This window comes from Pongo pygmaeus, chromosome 19, assembly GCF_028885625.2.
Source record: "Pongo pygmaeus isolate AG05252 chromosome 19, NHGRI_mPonPyg2-v2.0_pri, whole genome shotgun sequence".
Classification (NCBI taxonomy): Eukaryota; Metazoa; Chordata; class Mammalia; order Primates; family Hominidae; genus Pongo; species Pongo pygmaeus.
Genome location: NC_072392.2, coordinates 50199209 through 50218985, shown reverse-complemented (window position 1 = coordinate 50218985; position 19777 = coordinate 50199209). Strand labels below are relative to the sequence as shown.

The following is a 19777-nucleotide window of genomic DNA, read 5'->3' as shown; positions in this document are numbered from 1 at the left end:
CCCACCCAACAGTCCATATCAGAGTCTTTGCTGATGGTTTCTGGAAATCTGTGTTTTTTATTAGCATCTAAGTGATGCTGATGCGAATATGACTCATTGACCTACTCTACATCTCAATCTATGGAGGCTTGGTCAGGTAAAGTAACTTGCCTAAATTTACTAGGTGCATTACTGGTGTAACTAGCCTACTCTTTGAATCCCATTGAACTCAATGCCCAGTTATATACCAGCCTCTCTGTTCCTGTTCTTTCTAATTCTCTGTGCCCAAGAGTACAAGGCCTGCATGAAAACACATGATTTTATAATTTTTCAAAAATGAAGTTTCAGCAGATTCTGTTTGGCCTTGAGCACATGTAGCCCTTCTCTCCTTTCCTGTCCTACCATCAGACACTCTGCTTAATATTTGCATGTACCAGAGGGCTCACTGTGTCTCACAATATCTATTCATTCACCCCTACTCCTGGTCTGCCTGCTGGTTGTTCTCTCCTAGAATTTAAGATTACCCTCCTTATTGGTGTGAAATTAAATAAGTCAAACTTCAAATAATTTAAACGTAAAGCTATTAGGACTTTAATTATTCTGAGCCTTGAGAGGAATGTGGCTATGCAATCTGAGTTGTGCAGCATACACCTACAACTTCTGCCTTTTTGCTTTTTCCTGTAAACAATTAAGAAGACTGAGCCATGGCAGAGGTAAGACCCTTCAGATCATTACCTCTCCTCAAGGAGTAGCAAATAATCTTCCTTAGAATATAGCAACCTATAACCAATCAAATCACTGTGGCGTATGCACCTTGTCTAGCATGAAAAATGTTGTAATCCGGCTGGAACTTCTGTCTTTACTTATGTAATTGAAACTTTTCCAGTTATTTGGAGTTGATGCTTTTCCAAGTGGCCACCCTCAAGCTTTGTCCTGAATGAACTGAATACTTATTCATATTTTCTGAATCTCATTGTTTAAGGTTGACTTTGATGCTTGGGGGTGAGAACTGGTGGGCTGAAGTAGGGATAGAAAGGGATGTTGGACTTGGTCTGAACACCAATGGTGGCAGAAATCAATGATGGCAGGCACTTGCCAAATCATCTGTTGGTCTCCTACTTGATTTTTTAATGAAAGTGACATTTGTATTATACTAGACTAGAGGATTGATTAGAAGGGGGAAAACCAGCCAGTCACAAGGCTGATATAATAGAAGAGGGGACAGGCTTTTGGGTACAGCGTGGGATGGTGAGAAAAAGAATGAGTTTGGGAAGGAAGAAAGGTATTTGAACAAGTGGCTGAAGCAGATGTCAGATCTGGAGCTGGGGGGTGGGTTCATCTGGCCCCAGCCTGCGGCTGCCTCTTCCCAACATGCAGGTGAGCCTGGCCTGGGGGAAAGCCCAGAGTCCATTACGTGCTCATTTCTCCACAATGTGAGCCCAACCTCTGCAACCACGCCCTTCACCTTGTCACCCTGTTACCCCCACCAGCTTTATTACTTTATCCTTTTAAAAAACCATGAATGTCAGCTGTTATACAAAAATATATTTTATGTGAAAATTTGGGAATCATACATATGCAAATATGTAATTATATAATAACAATATGCTTCCATAGGGCCATCATATCTTAACAATTAAAGCAAATCTTTGCATTGATTCTTGCAAGGACTTATACAATACCACCATGAGGTAGAGAAGGGAGGAGCATCCCACAGTTTTTACAGGACTGAGATGACATATGCATCCAAGGCTTTGCATTCAAACCCCACCAAAGTCCGTGGAAGATTAAATTAAAATATTAATAACTTTTAAAAACTACTTAAGAAAAACCATGATTCACATTATTACATAAAGCTCATATTCCTTAGAATTAGAATAAAATAATCTCAGAACCACTCTGAGAAAGGACAGGGTATATAAATTATTTGTTTCTCAAGTCATGGCTTGTTTTCAGTTCAGTCATGAATGTTCAAAGCTTTGGAGTTTGGGTTTTCTTGTCCAGGTGCTTCATAAAGTCCCGGACCCACTTCTGTGTGGGGTCAGCACAGATATCCTTGTCCAGTTTGGTCTTGAAGCTGTGGAGGAGAAAGGAGACAGTCAGATGGAACACCTTGAGGGTTCAGCCTGGGAGTGTAACCAAGTCTATGGGAAAACTGTCTAGCCCATCAGCCTAGCTGATGGGGATGCCTCAGGGATGAAGGAGGAAGAAGATAAAACAAAGGAAGGGGACTCAGAGAAGCAGCTCTTTTTGGTAGCCCAAATGAATCTCTCTTGGTTTCAGGATGAAGGAACTGAGATGTGAAATGATAGCTGGAAAGGGAGCTGAGAGTGAGAAGCCACTTTCTTTCCTTGAATTGTTTCTCACTGGCAAATGTCTTGGATAAGGTTAGAGATGCTGTATGCATCACAGTATTTGACTCCAACTCATTCTGATACTAGTCCTATTCCCTGCCCAGGGAAGAACCTAGGACTGAGGTGTGAGGGGTGAGTGGTCATCATCCACACACATTACAGCTTCCCGGGGACAGTGGCTACTGGTGATCCTTCTGTAGCTCTCCAGCCTCTGCTTAGGGATTTTCTTATTGATAAATCTGTAGCAGCAGGTAGTTGAAGTATTAATCCCATCTGCAATGAAACAACAAGAAGAAAAGGCCATTGAGGGTGTGTCCTGGGTCTTTCTGTTTGTAAAATAGGGAATGGTAAGAAGAAGAAATATTAGAAAGGAAGGAAGAGGTGGAGGGAAAAGCTGCCCATCCCAAATCCAATGTCTCTGCCCTTTGAGGCATTTCATAAACTCCCTTTCACATTTATGGACTATGAAATAGGGATGCACCATCGCCAGTTGAAAGGCGGAAGAGGAATTGATGACTACTCTGGGCATTGCTAGGAGGGGCTAGTATAATAATCCAATTCCTTAGAGCAAGGGTACCCCAACTATGGATCCCCTTTTAGGCTCTGAGCATTCTATGCTTGGTCATGAGTTTCCCTGATACGTACCACCTCTGCAGAGCTGCTGTCTCTGGAAGCTGGGCTGAATGAAACACAGACCAGATTCTGGGTCTCCCGGTATCTGGAAACAGCCTGCACACCCATCCCCAGAAGCCCCCTGTCTTTGATCACCCTGATCCCAAACTCTGCTGGAAGCAGCTGGAGTGGTAACTGCACTGAGGGTGTTCCCAGAGCTGGAATCCTGGAAGGAGCTGGATTTGGGTTTCACAGCTGGAATTCTAGTTCAGGCTGTACCCAGCAGCAGCTGTGTGGTTGGGCTCACCCCTTGTTCTTTTTCTGAGTTATCTCATCTTGGAAAAGTAGCTGTTAAAGTAAGACTGTGGGTATCAGGTCTTCTTGATTGGTCCAGGATAACCCAGAGAGGGGTCAATGTGCTTCAAGGAGAAGGAGAGAGGGACCTTACCTGGCTGAGCAAGCCCCTGGGGGCTGAAGGCAGCTGCTGTGAGCAGCAGACACAGAAGTGCTGCAGAGGCTTTCATGTTGGAGGGTGAGGGCATGGGCTTCCACATGAGAATTGGAGGTTTCTGGGTTGGTCTCAGCCCCTCTGCTCCTCTGGCAGCTCTGTCTCTGCCTTTTATAGGAAGCAGAGAGGATGAATCATAGGATGGAGTAATAAATCTATGGGGTAATAAATCTGCTGAGCCAGTGCACTTTAGTGGGAGGATAGGAAATGAGAGTATGAGTCGAGGCTAGCCTGTTTTTCAGCTAAGACCAGGAGTGGTAGGTGAGGTAGGGGCTATATAGAGGAAGACTATAGTATGTAATCTATGGCTATTATTAAGAGACCAGTTTCTCTGAAATGAGACACATTCTATAGAAAAAGGAAGGAATTAGGGATACCAAAGTCAAAGATATGTAAGGGATATTTCCCTTTTCCCTTTGGAGCGGTATCCCTAGGACACGAGTCCACAAAGAGACACTCAAACTTTGGCTCAACTCTACAAAGCACTCAAAGATTCTTCACTGTTTTAAATCCTGGTGGCTTTCTAAAACCCAGAGAAAAGTAAAATAATGGAACATTAGCAGAAAAATAGAATTCAATATTCTTAGAATAATAGTACCTAAAATTGTAGTGTCTATTTTAGTAATCTATTGCTGCATAACAATCTATCTGAAAACAGTGACTTAAAACAATAACAATCTTCTGTGTTTTTTTGCTCTTGAATATATCACAAGGCCTTCATTCAATGTCTGGGGTCTGGTCTGGGAGGACTTCAACAGCCAGCAGTTGGACCAGATGGAATTTCTCAGGTCTCTCTCTCTTTCTGTGTGTGTGTGTGTGTGTGTGTGTGTCTGTGTGTGTGATCTTTCCAGTGGTCCCTCCACATGGCTAGATATTTTGCATGATGGCTTAAGGATCCCAGGTGCAAGGTTTGGGAACATAGTCATACCTCTTAATGGGAAGAGTGTAAAAGAATTTGAGGATATGTTTTAAAACCACTATTTGTTTTATAGGCTATCGGAACTGCACAGCATATCAAAATCTTAAAATACTGTGTTTCTAAAACATCTGATGAGCTGTGAAAATATTTTTCCAAGTAAAAGAATATAGGGAGGGCAAATTTATGGACAAAATCAGAGACCTTCAGTTTGAATCAGAGACAAGAGACTTCTTGTCATTCTTCCCACACACATATCTCAGAAATACAAAGAATAAATTTTGGAAACCACTAATCTAGTCCCTCATCTCACATACACACTACAAAATCACCAACTAATCCCCTTTGATATCAGTGAAAAGGGGTTTGATGAGAGACCATGGGTGGGGTCCTCATGCCTATAACTGGGCCATGCATCATGGACATGGAATGCAAAAAAGGAAAATTATTCAATGGGGGAATTGAGCATTATACAACTTTGAATATTAATTTGGGAGCAATGCAAGGCTTTGATTCCAGTTTTAGCTTTATGTCATTTTATCTTACTCCTATGACTTTGCTCAGGCTACTCATTTTCTCAATTAGCTCTTTTTCAAATTGTTTTTACTCTCAGCTCCAGAAATTGGTGAAGAGTTGACCTACTTTCTGTCTCCTTATTTATGGAGTCTTCCCAGCTCACTCTAATGTAACACATTAGAACAGCATATTTTCTAACCCAGGGTGTACGTTCCATCCACTTGGTGCTTCTAAAAGCAGAATCCTTTCCTTTGACTTGTCTTTCTTTTTCTTTTTTCTTTTATTTTGGAAGACAACTATCATGGATAACTTGCTGAATGATCGATGAAGTTGGAGTAGAACACAGGGGTCCTGCCCAGAAGTTACCTTTCTTGGATCTGTCTCGTCAGCAGCTCAAGGAAGTACTCATGGTTCCAGTTGGTTAAACCTTTCTCCTTCAGAAAATCCTTAAGTGAAGTACCCCAAGATGTCCCTGCCTAAGATCCCAGAGAAAATGCCTGCTTATGTTTATGATGGAAAGGCCTGTACCTGTCACCCACAAGACCTGGGAATGGTAAAAATAAGAGGCTGTTGAATTGTTGCAGAATTTTGTAAAAACTTTTAAATAATTTAAAAACAATATCAGCTGGTTGTAGAAAATATGGCAAAATTAGAAACACTTATTAAAAAAATATTGTTGTACATTATCAACATCAGAAGATGTAAGTGGTTAATTTCCTTCCAGATTAAAAAATATGTATTTTTAACACTTAGTCACAAAAGAATGTCCTTCTTTGTCTCCAGTAACAATTTTTGTCTTAAAATTTATTTGTCTGATATTATTAACAGTATAGCCACTAGCTCTTTTTTGATTATTATTTCCATGGGGTGATTTTTCCATACTTTTACTTTCAAACTATCTGAGATTTCAAATTTACAACATGTGTCTTATAGATAGCATATAGTTGGTTTATTTTAAAAATTCATTTACTCAACCTTTGCTTTTTAGTTGGGGCTTTTAACCCTTTTACATTTAGTGTAATTAATGATGAAGTAGGATTACCATCTGATATTTTCCCTTTTTTATATATTTATGTCTCTTTTGTTCCTCACTTTTTAAATTACTACTTTACTTTATGAACCATAAATATTTTCTACTGTACCATTGTATTTCCCATTTTTATTATATATGTTTGAGTTATTTTCTTAATGGCTACCCTGGGGATTATCATTAACATCATAATTTATAACAACCTATTTCAGATTAATATTTTAATTTCAATAGCGTATAAAATTTGATCCTATGTAGCTCCATGCCACTCCTCATCTTAACATTGTTATGATAACAAATTATACCTTTATACATTGTGTCCCCCTAAACAGAGATTTATAATTAGTGCTTTATGCATGTGCCTTTTAAATCAGATACAAGAAACAAATAATTTTAAACAAATAAACAAAAGTATTTATACTGTCTTTTATATTTACTTATGTAGTTACTTTTACTAATGCTTTTTATTTCTTTGAATTATCATTTACTGATCTTTTGCTTCAGCCTGAAGAACTCTCTTTAGTATTTTTTGGAAGGCTGGAATGTCTTCATTTCTTATTCACTTTTGAAAAGGGTAGCTTTGCCTTGTCTAGAATTGTATATTGATTTTTTCTTTCAGTATTTTTAATATGGCATGCCACTACATTCCCATGTTTGTAATTACATTATTCAAAATAGCCAAATTATAAAAACACCATAAGTGTCCATCAATAGATGAATGGATAAAGAATATATGGTATATACACACAATGGGATATTATTCAGCCTTAAAAAAGAAGGAATCCTTCCACTTGTGACAACATGGATGAACCTTGAGGACATTATGTTAAGTGGAATTAGTCAGTTGCAAAGGGACAAATACTGAATGATTCCACTTATATGAGGTACATAAAATAGTCAGACTCATAGAAGCAGAAAATAGAATGGTGGTCACCAGGGGCCAAGAGGTAACCACTATTCTGTTTTGTTATGTGCACCATAGACAATAGACTTTATAGGGTGCTATTCAGGTATCAACTCTTTTGACTAGTGAGGGCAGCCCAGAGAGATGTCCTGGAAAGCACTGTGAGACCTTGCTTTGAGTTTGAGTTCATGGTGCTGTGACTGGCATGCAATGTTTGCCATGAGCACAGATTCAGGTAATGGTCCCATCCATACCCTACATTTAACCAGGTGTGAATTTGATAGGCTGAGGTTTCCTTTGAGCCACATTGTTCTATGTTATCTGAACAAGGACCAAAATGTCTTGGGAAATAGGAGGCAGAGAAAGGCATTTGCTGCTCAGTGCCAGGAGAGGCAGTTGAACGACATGATTAAGAAATGGTTGCCTGCATCATTGCCTGGTTTTCCTGCATAACCATGGTCAAGGTATTCTATCTGTTATTCAGTTTCCACATCTGTAACAGTAGAGATAATAAAAGTAACTTCTTTTCTTGGTTGTTGTGAAGAATGAGTTAAAAATTGAAAGTGAAATGAAAATAATCAGAATGCAGTTAGAGCTCAGTAAGTACTGGCTCTCATTATTATTAATATTAGGAAATAAGGATGGGTAGTGGATGAAGAGATACTAAGGAGGGACTCAAACTGATACTGATAGCTTCATGAACAAGTTGTTCCTAAATCTGTCTTGTTTTTTCAAAACAGAGACATTGAAAGGGGGATTGACTTTCAGGAAATACTGCATTGGATATAAGGAAAGGAGATGAGTGTCTTAGAAAGAAAGGACAGGTGAAGTCCTAGAAGTCCTGCAAGAACTTGAGATGAGAATTATTCTGGGCCTTCGTGGGATTTTGGTCTTTCAGCCCAGTGAGGACATTCTCTGTGTGCACCAGTAATTTAGCTTTGCCCTGTTGGGTGTAAGCAGAAGTCACATATGTCATCTCTGAGCAGAAGTTAATATTCTCATGAATTCCTCCACCCTCCCTTAACTATGAGGATGACTTGACTCAGATGAGGTTGCCCCTTTGACTCAGAGGCCATACTGCAGAAGATATATGGAGCAGAAACACAGCAAAGTTTACAAGACATGAAGAAAGTATGAGGTTAGTATCAAGGGAAGCTGAGCAAGGAATATAAGGAAACTCTGTACTATTTTTGCAACTTTTCTGTAAGCCTGAAGTTTGTTCAGAATAAAAAGTTAAAAACACAATATAACAAAACTTACGTGGTGCAGAGAAAGCAATGCTAAGAGGGAAGTTTATAGTTGTAAGTGCTTACATTAAAAAAGAAGAAAGATCTGAAATGAACAATCTATCTTCATACCTTGAGGAACCTAGAAAAAGAACAAACTAAACCCAAAGCTAGCAGAAAGAAGAAAATAATAGAGAATGGATCACTGATAAATGAAACAAAAGAAAAAATCAACAACACTAAAAATTGTTGTTTTGAAAAGATCAACAAAAACGACAAACCCTTAGCTAGATTAAGTAAGAAGAAAAGAGAGAAGACTCAACTAAAATCAGAAATGAAAGAGGGAATATTACAATTGATGCCCCAGAAATAAAAAGGATTATTAGAGAATATTATGAATAATTATATGCCAACTGATTGAATAACCATAATAAATGGATAAATTCCTAGAAACACAGTTATTAAGAAATAGAAAATATGAACCGACCCATAACTAGTAAAAAGCTTTTATCAGTAATCAAAAACCTCCCAAGCAAGAAAAGTTCAAAATCAGATGGCTTCTCTAGAGAATTCTACCACATATTTAAGGAAGATTTAATACCAATACTCCTCAAGCTCTTCTAAGATATTGAAGAGAAGGAAACACTTCCAAACTTACTATATAAGGCCAGGATTACCCTGATACCAAAGTTGAACAAAGGCACTGCAAGAAAGGAAAACTACCGGCAAATATCCCTGATGAATATTAATGCAAAAATCCTCAACAAAACACTAGCAAACCGAATTCAAAAGCACCTTAAAAGGATTATATACCATCACTAAGTAGGATTTATTTCTGGAATGGAAAGATAATTCAACATACAAAAACCAATCAATGTAATATGCCACATTAACCAAATGAAGAACAAAAATTACATTATAATCTCAACTCATGACAAAAAAAGCATTTGACAAAATTTGACATCTTTTCATGATAAGAATACTCAACAAACTAGGAAAATAGTGAGGAAATAGAAACTACCTCAAAGTAATAAAGTCCATGTATGAAAAGCCCACAGTTAAAATCATACACAATAGAAAAAGACTGAAAGCATTTTCTTGCTTCTGTCGTTTCTGTTAAATATGGTACTGGAATGAGACCCATCTGAACCAAACAAGAAAAAAAGTCATCTAAATTGGAAAGGAAGAAGTAAAATTATCTCTGTTTCCAGATGATATGACTTTTTATGTAGAAAACCCTGAAAATTTCACACATGCAAAAGAACTGTTACAACTAATAAAGGAATTCAGCAGAGTACAAATACAACACAACAAATCAACACACAAAAATCAGACATTTTACATACATGAATGATAAACACTTTGAAAAGAAAATTAATAAAACAATTCCATTTACAATAGCATTGAAAATAATAAAATATTAGGGATTAACCAATATTTAGAAGTAAAAACTTGAACAACAAAAACTACAAAATATTGCCCAAAATTAAAGAAGATACAAATAAATAAGAAGACATTCCAGGTTTATGAATTGGAAGAATTAATATTGTTGAGATTGACAATTTAACAATGCTACTCAAGTAATCTACAGATTCAGTGCAATCCTGTCAGAATCCCAATGGTATCTTTGCCGAAATAGAAAAATCCATCTTAAAATTCACATAGAATATCAAATCATTCCAAATAGTCAAAAACAATTTTGAAAAAGAAAAACAAACTTGAAGGTCTCACTCTTATCAATTTCAAAACATATTACAAAGCTACAGTAATCAAAATAATGTGTTATTGGCATAAAGACAGACATATAGACCAGTAGAATAGAATAGAGAGCCCAGAAATAAAATCTCTTGTATATGGTCAAATGATCTTTGACAAGAATGTCAAAACCACTCAGTAAAGGAAGGTCAGTCTCTTAAACAGATGATGTTGGGAAAACTAGATATCCAAATGAAAAGATTAAAGCTGGACCCTTGCTGGGAGCAGTGGTTCACGCCTGTAATCCCAGCACTTTGGGAGGCCGAGGTGGGTGGATCACCTGAGGTCAGGAGATCAAGACCAGCATGACCAACATGGAGAAATCCCGTCTCTACTAAAAATACAGAATTAGCCCTGGTGGTGGCACATGCCTGTAATCCCAGCTACTCAGGAGGCTGAGGCAGGAGAATCACTCGAACCCGGGAGACAGAGGTTGCAGTGAGCCAAGATCACGCCATTGCACTCCAGCCTGGGCAACAAGAGTGAAACTCCGTCTCAAAAAAAAAAAAAAAAAAAGCTGGACCCTTATATTATACCATATATAAAATTCAACTCAAAATGGATCAAAGACCTAAATGCAAGATGTAAAATTATAAACACCCAGAAGGAAGTAGGGGGAAATCTTTATGATATTGGATTTGACAATTTTTCTTGTTTGAAATGGAATTTCACTCTTTTTGCCCAGGCTGGAGTGCAATGGCACGATCTCAGCTCACTGCAACCTCTGCTTCCCAGGTTCAAGTGACTCTCCTCCCTCAGCCTCCCAAGTAGCTGGGATTACAGGTACTCACCATCAAGTCTGGCTAATTTAGTATTTTTAGTAGAAATGGGGCTTCACCATGTTGGCCAGGCTGCTCTTGAACTCCTGACCTCAAGTGATCTGCCCACCTCAGCCTCCCATAGTTCTGGGATTATAAGCGTGAGCCACTGCGCTTGGCTGGTTTTTTTGATATGACACCAAAAGCACAGGGAACCAAAGCAAAAATAGATAAATGGAATTACATCAAACTTAAACACTTTGGTGTATTGAAGGGAACAATCAGCAGAATGAAAAGTCAGTCTATGAAATGAGAGAAAATATTTACAAATCATGTAACTGATAAGGGGTTAACATTAGAATATATAAAGAATTTCAGGTTGGGCACAGTGGCTAACGCCTGTAATCTCAACACTTTGGGAGGCTGAGGCAGGCAGGTCACTTGAGGCTAGGAGTTAGAGACCTGCCTCGCCAAAGTAGTGAAACCAAGTCTCTACTAAAAATACAAAAAATTAGCTGGGTGTGATGGTGTGTGCCTGTAATCCCAGCTACACAGAAGGCTGAGGTACAAGAATCGCTTGAACTCGGCAGGTGGAGGTTGCAGTGAGCTGAGATCACACCACTGCACTCCATCCTGGGCAACAAAGTGAAACTCTGTCTCCAAAGGAAAAAAAAAGAACTTCTACAGCATCGACAGTAAAAAACAAATAACCCAATTAAAAATAGGCAAAGGATTTCAATATACATTTTCCAGAGATGATATACAAACGACCAACATGCATCTGAAAAGATGCTCAATATCACTAATACTAGAAACTTGCAAATCAAGACCATAGGGAGGTATCACCTCACCTCCATTAGGATGGCTAGAATCAAAAAGACAGGAAATAACAAGCGAAGACAAGGATGTGATAAAACTGGAACCTTTGTTTACTGTTGGTGGGAATGTAAAATGGTGCAGCTACTATGGAAACAATATGGTAGATCTTAAAAAAATAAAAATAGGATTACCAAATGATGCAGCAATCCCACTTGTGGGTATATATCCAAAGGAACTGAAAGCAGAATCTGGAAGAGACATTTGCATATCCACATTCAGAACAGCATCATGCACAATAACCAAGAGATGAAAACAACCCAGCTGTCCATCACTGAATGAACAGATAAACAAAATGTGGTATATACATACAACGGAATATTATTCAACCTTAAAAAAGAAGGGAATTTTGACACATGCCTTAACATAAATGAACCTTGAGAACATTATGCTAAATAAAGTAACCATTCACCAAAAGACACATATTGTATAATCCCACTTATAGAATGTACCTAAAGTAGTCAAATTCATTGAAGAAGAAAGTAGAATGGTGGTTGCCAGGGGCTGAGCAGCGGAGGAAATGAGCAGGTATTGTTTAATGAGTATGCAGTTTCAGTTTTACAAGATGTAAACATCCTGGAAATCTGTTGCACAACAACGTTAAGTATATTAACATTAACAATACTGAAGTATACACTTAAAAATGGTAAATATGATACATTTCATGGTATGCATTTTTTAACCAAAATTTTTCAAAATTAAAAACTTTAAAAAAGAGATAATGATACCTTATGGAAATGAATTTTATAGCCTCCAAATGAAAGATTGACAGTACTTTTAAAAAATGAACAATTTATCTGCTCAATTTAAACACTCATTTACAAGGTGGAATAGGAACAAGATGCTTAAAATAAACATTCTCATTGGACAAGGAAGACTGAGAGACACACAGCAATGACTGATTTGTAGCAATTCTGATATACTGCTAGGCAGACATCAAAAGGGACTCTTCCTAGAACAGGAACAGGGGCTCTGATTTCACTTGCAGGAAGGGCTTCCTTGTCTGGGGCCCCAGATCCACCTTCTGTGAGGCCCTTGATTGTCCATTTCTTCTCCTTGGCCACACTGTACATGGAACTCAGTGGACATGCCCTCATTCAGTGGCTGTCATGGCTTGTTTCTAGCTCATGGAAGATTCGGAAGTTGTTTTATAGATAGAATAGTCAAAGGCTTTTTCAGTCTTGGCTTCTGATTTTCCTTGCAACATAATTTTCTCAAAAAATTACTAGCACTTTTCCAATCTGCCAGTAAAGACACGTAAAATCTCTTTCCACTCATAGTACTTGGCATATTTCTGTGCTTCCTTCACACCCAACCCATAACTGTCTTTTAGGATCAGGCTCCCGGGCTAGAATGGGAATGCCATATTATTAACCCATTCTCTTCCTGAAGCCACTCTGTCAAACTGAAAGGTTTTATGGATATTTTCTTGTTCAAATCATTTTTAAAAATTCCATCCCACTGCCTGGGATGGTGAAACAGTTGTATTTCAAACTTTACAATGTCCTAAATGTCTCGACTCTATGCTCCCTTTTGTTCCCGATTGTAAATTGGTCAAGGCTAGGTCAGAACAAAGGACACTATGAAAACCCAAGCCAGAGGTTACCAGGACTGGCTGTCGGCTCCAATGACCTGGATATGAGAGAACTGAGGAGCACATGGCATCAAACTCATCTGTGCATCAGTATCCATCTTCTAGGGAACTCATAAAATACAGCAATGGGAAGAGGAGACTTCCCCGCAATGTAACATTCTAAATCAGAACCTTTGAGTATGTCGTGATGTTTTGGAAAGACCTCAGGTGACTCTAATGTACCTTAGGTCGCTTAGGAAGCATTTAATGCACAAATTAAATCCACAGCCTATGAACCCACAGATAAAAGGTGACTTGCAGAAGTTTACCTGACAATCTGGTCACCAAACCAGATACAGATCTCAAAGGCCAGGTCTTAGTGTCCAACTACCTATTGTAAATCTTCACCTGGCTCCTGGCTGTGATTGTCTCAGTAGTGTCCCCCTCCCAAAGATGCTCACATCCTTGTAGCTGGGCTCGGTGGCTCACACCTGTACTTTGGGAGTCTGAGGTGGGTGGATCACCTGAGGTCAGGAGTTCGAGACCAGCCTGGCCAACATGGTAAAACCCCATCTCTACTAAAAATACAAAAATTAGCCGGGTGTGGTGGTGCATGTCTGTAATCCCAGTTACTTGGGAGGCTGAGGCAGGAGAATCACTTGAACCCAGGAGGCAGAGGTTGTAGTGAGCTGAGATTGTGCTACTGCACTCCAGCCTGGGCAATAGAGCGAGACTCCATTTCCAAAAAAAAAAAAAAAAAAAAAAGCCTATATCCTAATCAAATCCCTATGCTTTATAAGTATGCTACCTGACATAGCAAAAGAAATTTTATAAATGTGATTAACTTAAGAATCTTGAGATGAAGATGTTATCCTGGATTATACAGATGGGCTCAGCATAATCACAATATAATCACCTTTTAAGATGAAGGCAGGAAGGTCAGAGTCAGAGACAAGATGTGACTATGAAAGAAAAGGAGTGAGAGAGGGAGAGAGACAGAGAGGTTTTTGAAGATACAGGAAGAGACCATGAGTTGAGGAATTCAGGTAGCCTCTAGCAGTTGGAAAAAAGCAAGAAAATGGATTCTCCCCTAGAACCTCTGGAAGGAATGAATATAGCCCTATGGACCCATGATAACTTCTGACCTCCAGAACTATAAGACAATGTATTTTTGTTGTTTTAAGCCATTAAGCTTATGGTAATTTGTTACAGTAACAATAAGAAACTAATACAGATTTTGGTACCTGGAAATATGGTGCTTCTGTAACTAACACCTACAGATGTGGATGTGGCTTTGGATTTGAATAATGAGCATAGGCTGGAAGAATTTTGAGCATGACATAAAAAGCCTAGATTTCCTGGAACTGACTGTTGGCAGCAACAGGAAATGAATGCATTGCACTTGGCACTTTCTTGTAAAACAGAGTCTCACCACTGCCAATGCCCTGTGTTCAGTTTCATCATGCAAGGAATTCCATCCTTGGGTGGAAAACAGTATGGAGTCAAGACTTCCTGAAAATGAAGAGACGTGACCTGCAAGGGGAATGTAAGCAGATTAATTTGGGGTTTGAGCATGTGGATCCCCCCTTTCTCTGCCTCTTCTCCTCCCAGATTGTCTGCCTCAAATCTGCCTGGCGTCACAGGGCTGCTGCTCGGAAGCCATATGATGAGGTCTCATTTGTTTGCATTCTGTTCTCTTTTTGCCTCTTGGCATCTACTGCAATTTGAGATTTCACTCCTGATTGGTGATCAAGGCCAGGGAATGTAGGGGTAGAGGAGAGGCAGGGAGGGCTGCTTGACCTGGAGTAAGGGTCAGTGAGTTTTCTAAATAGCTGTCAATAAATTGTCTGCTGACTGATGTATCAGGGTACTTGGAGCTTTGAAGGGATTCCGCAGTCTGATTCAGGGACCCTGGACTGGCCCAGGAATGTAGAAGCAGAATCCCTTCTCTCCCTCTGCAACTCCAGTTAGTAGAAATGGAAGTTTTCCAAGAGATGTGCTCCCAGATCCAAAAGGGAACCTAAGTTCCTCTGGGTTCCTATTTGTAACACATTATCATCCCTGTATGATCAATGTAGGCTCAGAATATCCGACCCATCCTGACTGACAAAGCGAGTCAGTGCTGGATGCAGGGTGAGAACCTGAGTGTGCTTCTTGCCAGTCAAAGTTGTCCCCAGTACCTCATGCTGCCAAAAGCACTGCCTGCTCTAGCTTGACACAGTGGTCATTTCCCCACCAGACTGGGAAGTTAAGAACCATGCAGTTTATTCAACAGAGCAAGACATCTGCTTTCATGAGTGTTGGGGTGGTGTGGGTGCCCAGGCAGGCCAAATGCTTTACAGGTGGGACAAATATCATGCAAACGAATACACACTTTAGGTGGCTATTTAGGAACAGGAGGCTCATCTGTTTAAATGGATGATTCCAGGTGCCTGAGATTGGGATGGGGGGATAGTAATGGATGGAAACACATTCTGGTTTCAGGGAAGCTGCCCCCCTAAAATGTGGGTTGAAGATGAGGTTTTCATATCTGAAGTCACAGGTCTTTCTCCTCCATTTACAACATGCAGCATTTCACCCTGCATGGCTCATTCTTCTCCATTGCTGCCTCTTTGGCTCCATATTTAGGCCTTCATCATCTCTTGCTTGGACCATGGCAATAGCTTCTCACTAGTCCCTATTTCTCTGTGTATGTATAAAATCTATAAGTTACATTTCCTGAAACTTATCTCTGAATCTCTAAACATGGCACATCCCTCGTCATTGGACTGAAGATTCTCAACGTTTCCTTTTAACCTACAGAGTTGAGTACTAACTCTTCACCCTAACATTCAAATCCCTTGACTCAACCTTCCTTTCTAACTTGTCATCCCTTGACATTGGTGTGGGCCCGAATTCACATCTGATTCATTGGTTTTCTCCCCGCTTGATGTACATGTCATCACCATTTCTACCTCCAGGTATTTGCTCCCACTCTTCTTTCTCCTTTCTTAATGATCCTATAATTTTTCTAGAAAAGCCTTATTCATTCATAAATAATAAGTTCAAGTCTCATCATCTCTATGAAACTTCAATCTAATCATCTTATCTATGGTGATTAACTCTTTCCTTATTTCCTAATACTGGCAGTGTCTGTATTACTCCAGGTTGGGGTATTAATTGGAGAGGTACAGATTGGGGGGTGGGTAGCCCAGTTAGGGGGCAGTTGCAATATGTTAAGGGAAGAATTGCATGCAGGGGTCAGGGTCTGTTAGAAAAGGAATGGGGGTTGGGCTCTTGCTAAATGGGTGACCAAGGTCATTGGGCTCTGGGCTGCTTATGTTGAAGACTGGAAGGGTGGTGCTTTAATGCCTAACTGGCCTGCCATAAAGATTCTTCTATGGATACTCAGAGGATACCACCCAGTGGAGAAGACCCGGGCCAATCCACATTCCCATTCCTTCAAAATGTGAGCCCCACCCTCTGAAATCATGTTCCTTTGTCACCACCAAGCTCATACTCTCAGCTTTGTAGTTTCCTTCAAGAAAACATTGGAAGTCAGGTTTTGTACAAAAATATATTTATTTTATGTAATAGTTACAAAATATTCATTTCCACAATAATATTTTAGCAATGCATTGGAATATTAAAACAAAAATTCTTTGTATTAATGATTCTTGCAAAGACCCTCAAAACATCCCAGGGGTAGAACTGTGGTTCAAGAAGAAAAGCAATTTCTCCAAGTCTCTATATCTAAAAAACACTAGTACCATGAAAGATAAACTTTAAACATCAATAACTTAAATAAGAATTAGCATTACTTAAGGCATAATGTTTCATATCAACAAACAAAATTCATTATAATAAAATAAAACAGGGTATCTGGGGAAAGCTAGGGGAAAATAAGTTAGCTGCAGATTCTTGGGTTATGGAGTGAGTGTTCAAGGCTTCAGAGTTTGGGTTTGCTTGTCCAGGTGGTCCATGGAATCCTGAACCCACTTCTGCTTGGGGTCAGCACAGATCTCCTTGGCCACAATGGTCTTGAAGCTGTGGGGAGGGAGGACAGAGTTAGATGAAGTTCCTTTGCAGTTTTGGCCTAGAAGTGCAGCCCATTCTGCACCAACGGGCTGCCATGGGAGCTAAAGGAGGAAGGCCTAGAAGTGCAGCCCATTCTGCACCAACGGGCTGCCATAGGAGCTAGAGGAGGAAGGCAGGTGGAAGGAGGGAACCCAGGGCAAACTGCTCCTATAGGTGTCCAGGTGGAGCCATCCTGACTTCAAGCTAAAGAAATTGGGGTGTTCTGAATAGGCACCCAGGTGGAGAGTGATGTTGGGGTTCACTTTTTCCCTTGGTGCCTCAGTTTTCCCATTGGGAACCTTTGTACATTAAGTTAAATAGTGCACTCTCTGACTCTAGGTTTATGAGGCTTGTCCCTTGCTCCACAAGGAAGAACTTCAGGCCAGGGAAGGTTGGTGTGCTGAACTCACATCACAGCTTCTTTGGGACACTTGCTGCTGGTGATTCTTCTATAGCTCGCCAGCCTCTGCACTGAAATCTTCCTATTGGTGAAGTTATAGCAGCAGGTGACTGGGGCATTGATTGCATCTGGAAAATAAACCACAAAGAAAAAGCATTTTAGGATGAACTGGATTATTCTGATCTTAAGAGCAGAAAAGAGTCATGAGGAAAAAGCAAAAGGAAGGCAGGAGAAGAGAAAGAGCTCATTAAATCCCAGTGCTTCTGCCTATACCTCAGAGCTAGAATGTGATCTTTGACCCAATGACTCAGTTTCCTATGCTGTAAAATGGGTATATAACATTGATAACGGACAGAGAGAAGGAGGAGCTGTTAAAGCTAGATAATGCCTACAAGTGTCATTAAGATGGACCAATAATCCAGATGATCAGCACCAGGGAAGATCAGCTGGGGAGCCCCACTATGAATCTCCTTTTAGACTCTGAATAGTCTATGCCTGGTCATGAGTTTCCCTGATGCTCATTACCTCTGCAGAGTCACTGTCTCTGGAAGCTAAGGTGAATGAAGCACAGACCAGATTCTGGGTCTCCAGCGTGTCTGGAAACAGCCTACACACCCACCCTCTCTTTGATTACTCTGATCCCCAAACTCTGCTGGAAGCAGCTGGGGGAGTAACTGCGCTGAGTGTGTTCCCAGAGCTGGAATCTTGGAAGGAGCTGGATTTGGGGTTCACAGCTGGAATTCTAGTTCAGGCTCTGCCCAGCAGCAGCTGTGTGGTTGGGCTCACCCCTTGTCCTTTTCTGAGTCACCTTATCTTGGAAAAGTAGCGTTAAAGCAAGACTGTGGGTACCACGTCTGCTTGGATGGTCCATGATAACTCAGAGAGAGGACAATGTGGTTCAAGGAGAAAAAGAGGGGGCCTTACCTGGCTGAGCGAGCCCCTGGGGGCTGAAGGTGGCTGCTATGAGCAGCAGGCACAGAAGTGCTGCAGAGACTTTCATGCTGGAGGCGAGAGTGCTAGCTTCAGTTTGAGAATTGGATGTTTCTGGGTTAGTCTCAGCCTCTCTGTTCCTCTGGCTGCTGTCTCTGCCTCTTATTGAAAGCAGGCAGAGGGAGGGAGGGCGGAGTCAAGCAGGAGGAGTGATCTTCCATGAATGATAAGTGGGCTGTTAAATCTGCTGAGCAAATGCAGCATCCTGTGGATTTCCAGGAAGTAGGAAAGGGAAGCAGTGGGTCAGGACGAGACACTTTTTCCATTCACTGCTGAGACCAAATGAGCAAATGGGGAGGATGGGGTGCCATTAAGCCCAGACTGACCACAGATGTGAACTAAGAGGGTTATTTTTAAGGATTCCGCTTTCTCTGAAGCGAAAACTGCAGAAAAGGAAGGAAGCGAGGAAACTAGATGAAAGCATGTCAGGCTCGCTGCCAGCTTACCTTCAGGCCACAGTCCAAGAGGCCTCCCAGCCAGGAAGGAGCTCTCAAGCTTTGGCCAGCTCCCTGACAATGCATTAAATCCATTTGCTCGTTCAAATGCGGGATAGTAGCATAATAGAAGGCTAGCAGAACTGTAGGATTGTGTAAACATTGAAATGAATTCTAAGAGTTCTAGGGTTTCAGACTTGGACAAAGCCGTAGACATCATGTAGTGCTGCAGAAGAAATGCCAGTGTCACACTCACAGAGCGCTTACTCTGCCAGGAATATTCTCCGACCTTTACAAATATTAACTCTGTAAATTCCCCAACTTTATCTAGTAGGGATTGCTAATTTCCATGTTATAGATCAGAAAACTGAGGCACAGAAGGGTTAAATAGCCTGCTCAAGGTCCCCTCGAGCACAGAACCCAGGCAGCCCTGTCCCCAGTGGGCTGCCACCTCTCTGACATACTGTTGGAAGGAAACGTGCACAAGTCCTCCAACTAGTTGCCTGCTTGGGTCCTCTCTCTGTCCTCAGCATCTTCCAAATGGGCAGACAGCTAAAGGAGAATCTAGAAACATTCCTCATGGCTAAGTCATTACGAGTTAGGAGGCTGTTGCTAGCATAGCAGGCAGCAGTGGACAAGAAGTTCTTCCCTGGTTATGGCGGCTATTCTCCTGGCTTCCTTCTTAATTTCCAGGGGACATGAGTAAGCAGTGGAGGAGTATTTCGGGAATTGGAAAGCCTGGCTTCATTCCTCAGTTGTGCCTTAGATTTCCTCAGAAACTACAGAAGCATACTAATAAAAACCCAAAGACCTTAGAATTCATTTCAGTGAACTCTTTTCTCTTACAAATATGATAGGAGTACTTGAGGCATGTTAATGGCTGAGCTGAG

At 40.5% G+C, this 19777-nt stretch overlaps 2 protein-coding genes across 3 annotated transcripts in view; both read right to left on the bottom strand.

Annotated features, from left to right (window-relative positions):
* LOC129018027 (C-C motif chemokine 2) overlaps positions 1-18613 on the bottom strand; it is a 33163-nt gene extending 14550 nt beyond the window's left edge. The window contains exons 1-3 of one of the 2 annotated variants that reach the window (XM_054459149.2): positions 18388-18613; positions 17474-17591; positions 16550-17033 (exon numbers count right to left, since the gene is read on the bottom strand). In XM_054459149.2, the coding sequence (XP_054315124.1) occupies positions 16928-17033; positions 17474-17591; positions 18388-18463 (300 nt within the window). In that variant the 5' untranslated portion in view covers positions 18464-18613 and the 3' untranslated portion in view covers positions 16550-16927. Of the gene's footprint in view, positions 1-16549; positions 17034-17473; positions 17592-18387 lie in introns of those variants that run through there. The other variant, XM_054459151.2, reaches the window with a different exon arrangement.
* On the bottom strand, positions 1510-3539 carry CCL7 (C-C motif chemokine ligand 7). Its single transcript, XM_054459152.2, has 3 exons — positions 3394-3539; positions 2489-2606; positions 1510-2056 (listed from the first exon to the last, which is right to left on the bottom strand). The coding sequence occupies exons 1-3, from the start codon at positions 3497-3499 to the stop codon at positions 1951-1953; spliced, it is 330 nt and encodes a 109-aa protein (XP_054315127.1). The 5' UTR covers positions 3500-3539; the 3' UTR covers positions 1510-1950.
* Positions 18614-19777: the final 1164 nt, after the last annotated feature.

Excerpts from the sequence above, each read along its gene's own strand:
- CCL7 (XM_054459152.2), bottom strand. The coding sequence starts at position 3,499 with ATGTGGAAGCCCATGCCCTCACCCTCCAACATGAAAGCCTCTGCAGCA. Across the intron at positions 2,607-3,393 it reads CCAGGGGCTTGCTCAGCCAG|ATGGGATTAATACTTCAACT; the intron begins GTAAGGTCCCTC and ends GTTTCATTGCAG. Across the intron at positions 2,057-2,488 it reads TGTCCCCGGGAAGCTGTAAT|CTTCAAGACCAAACTGGACA; the intron begins GTGTGTGGATGA and ends TCTCCTCCACAG.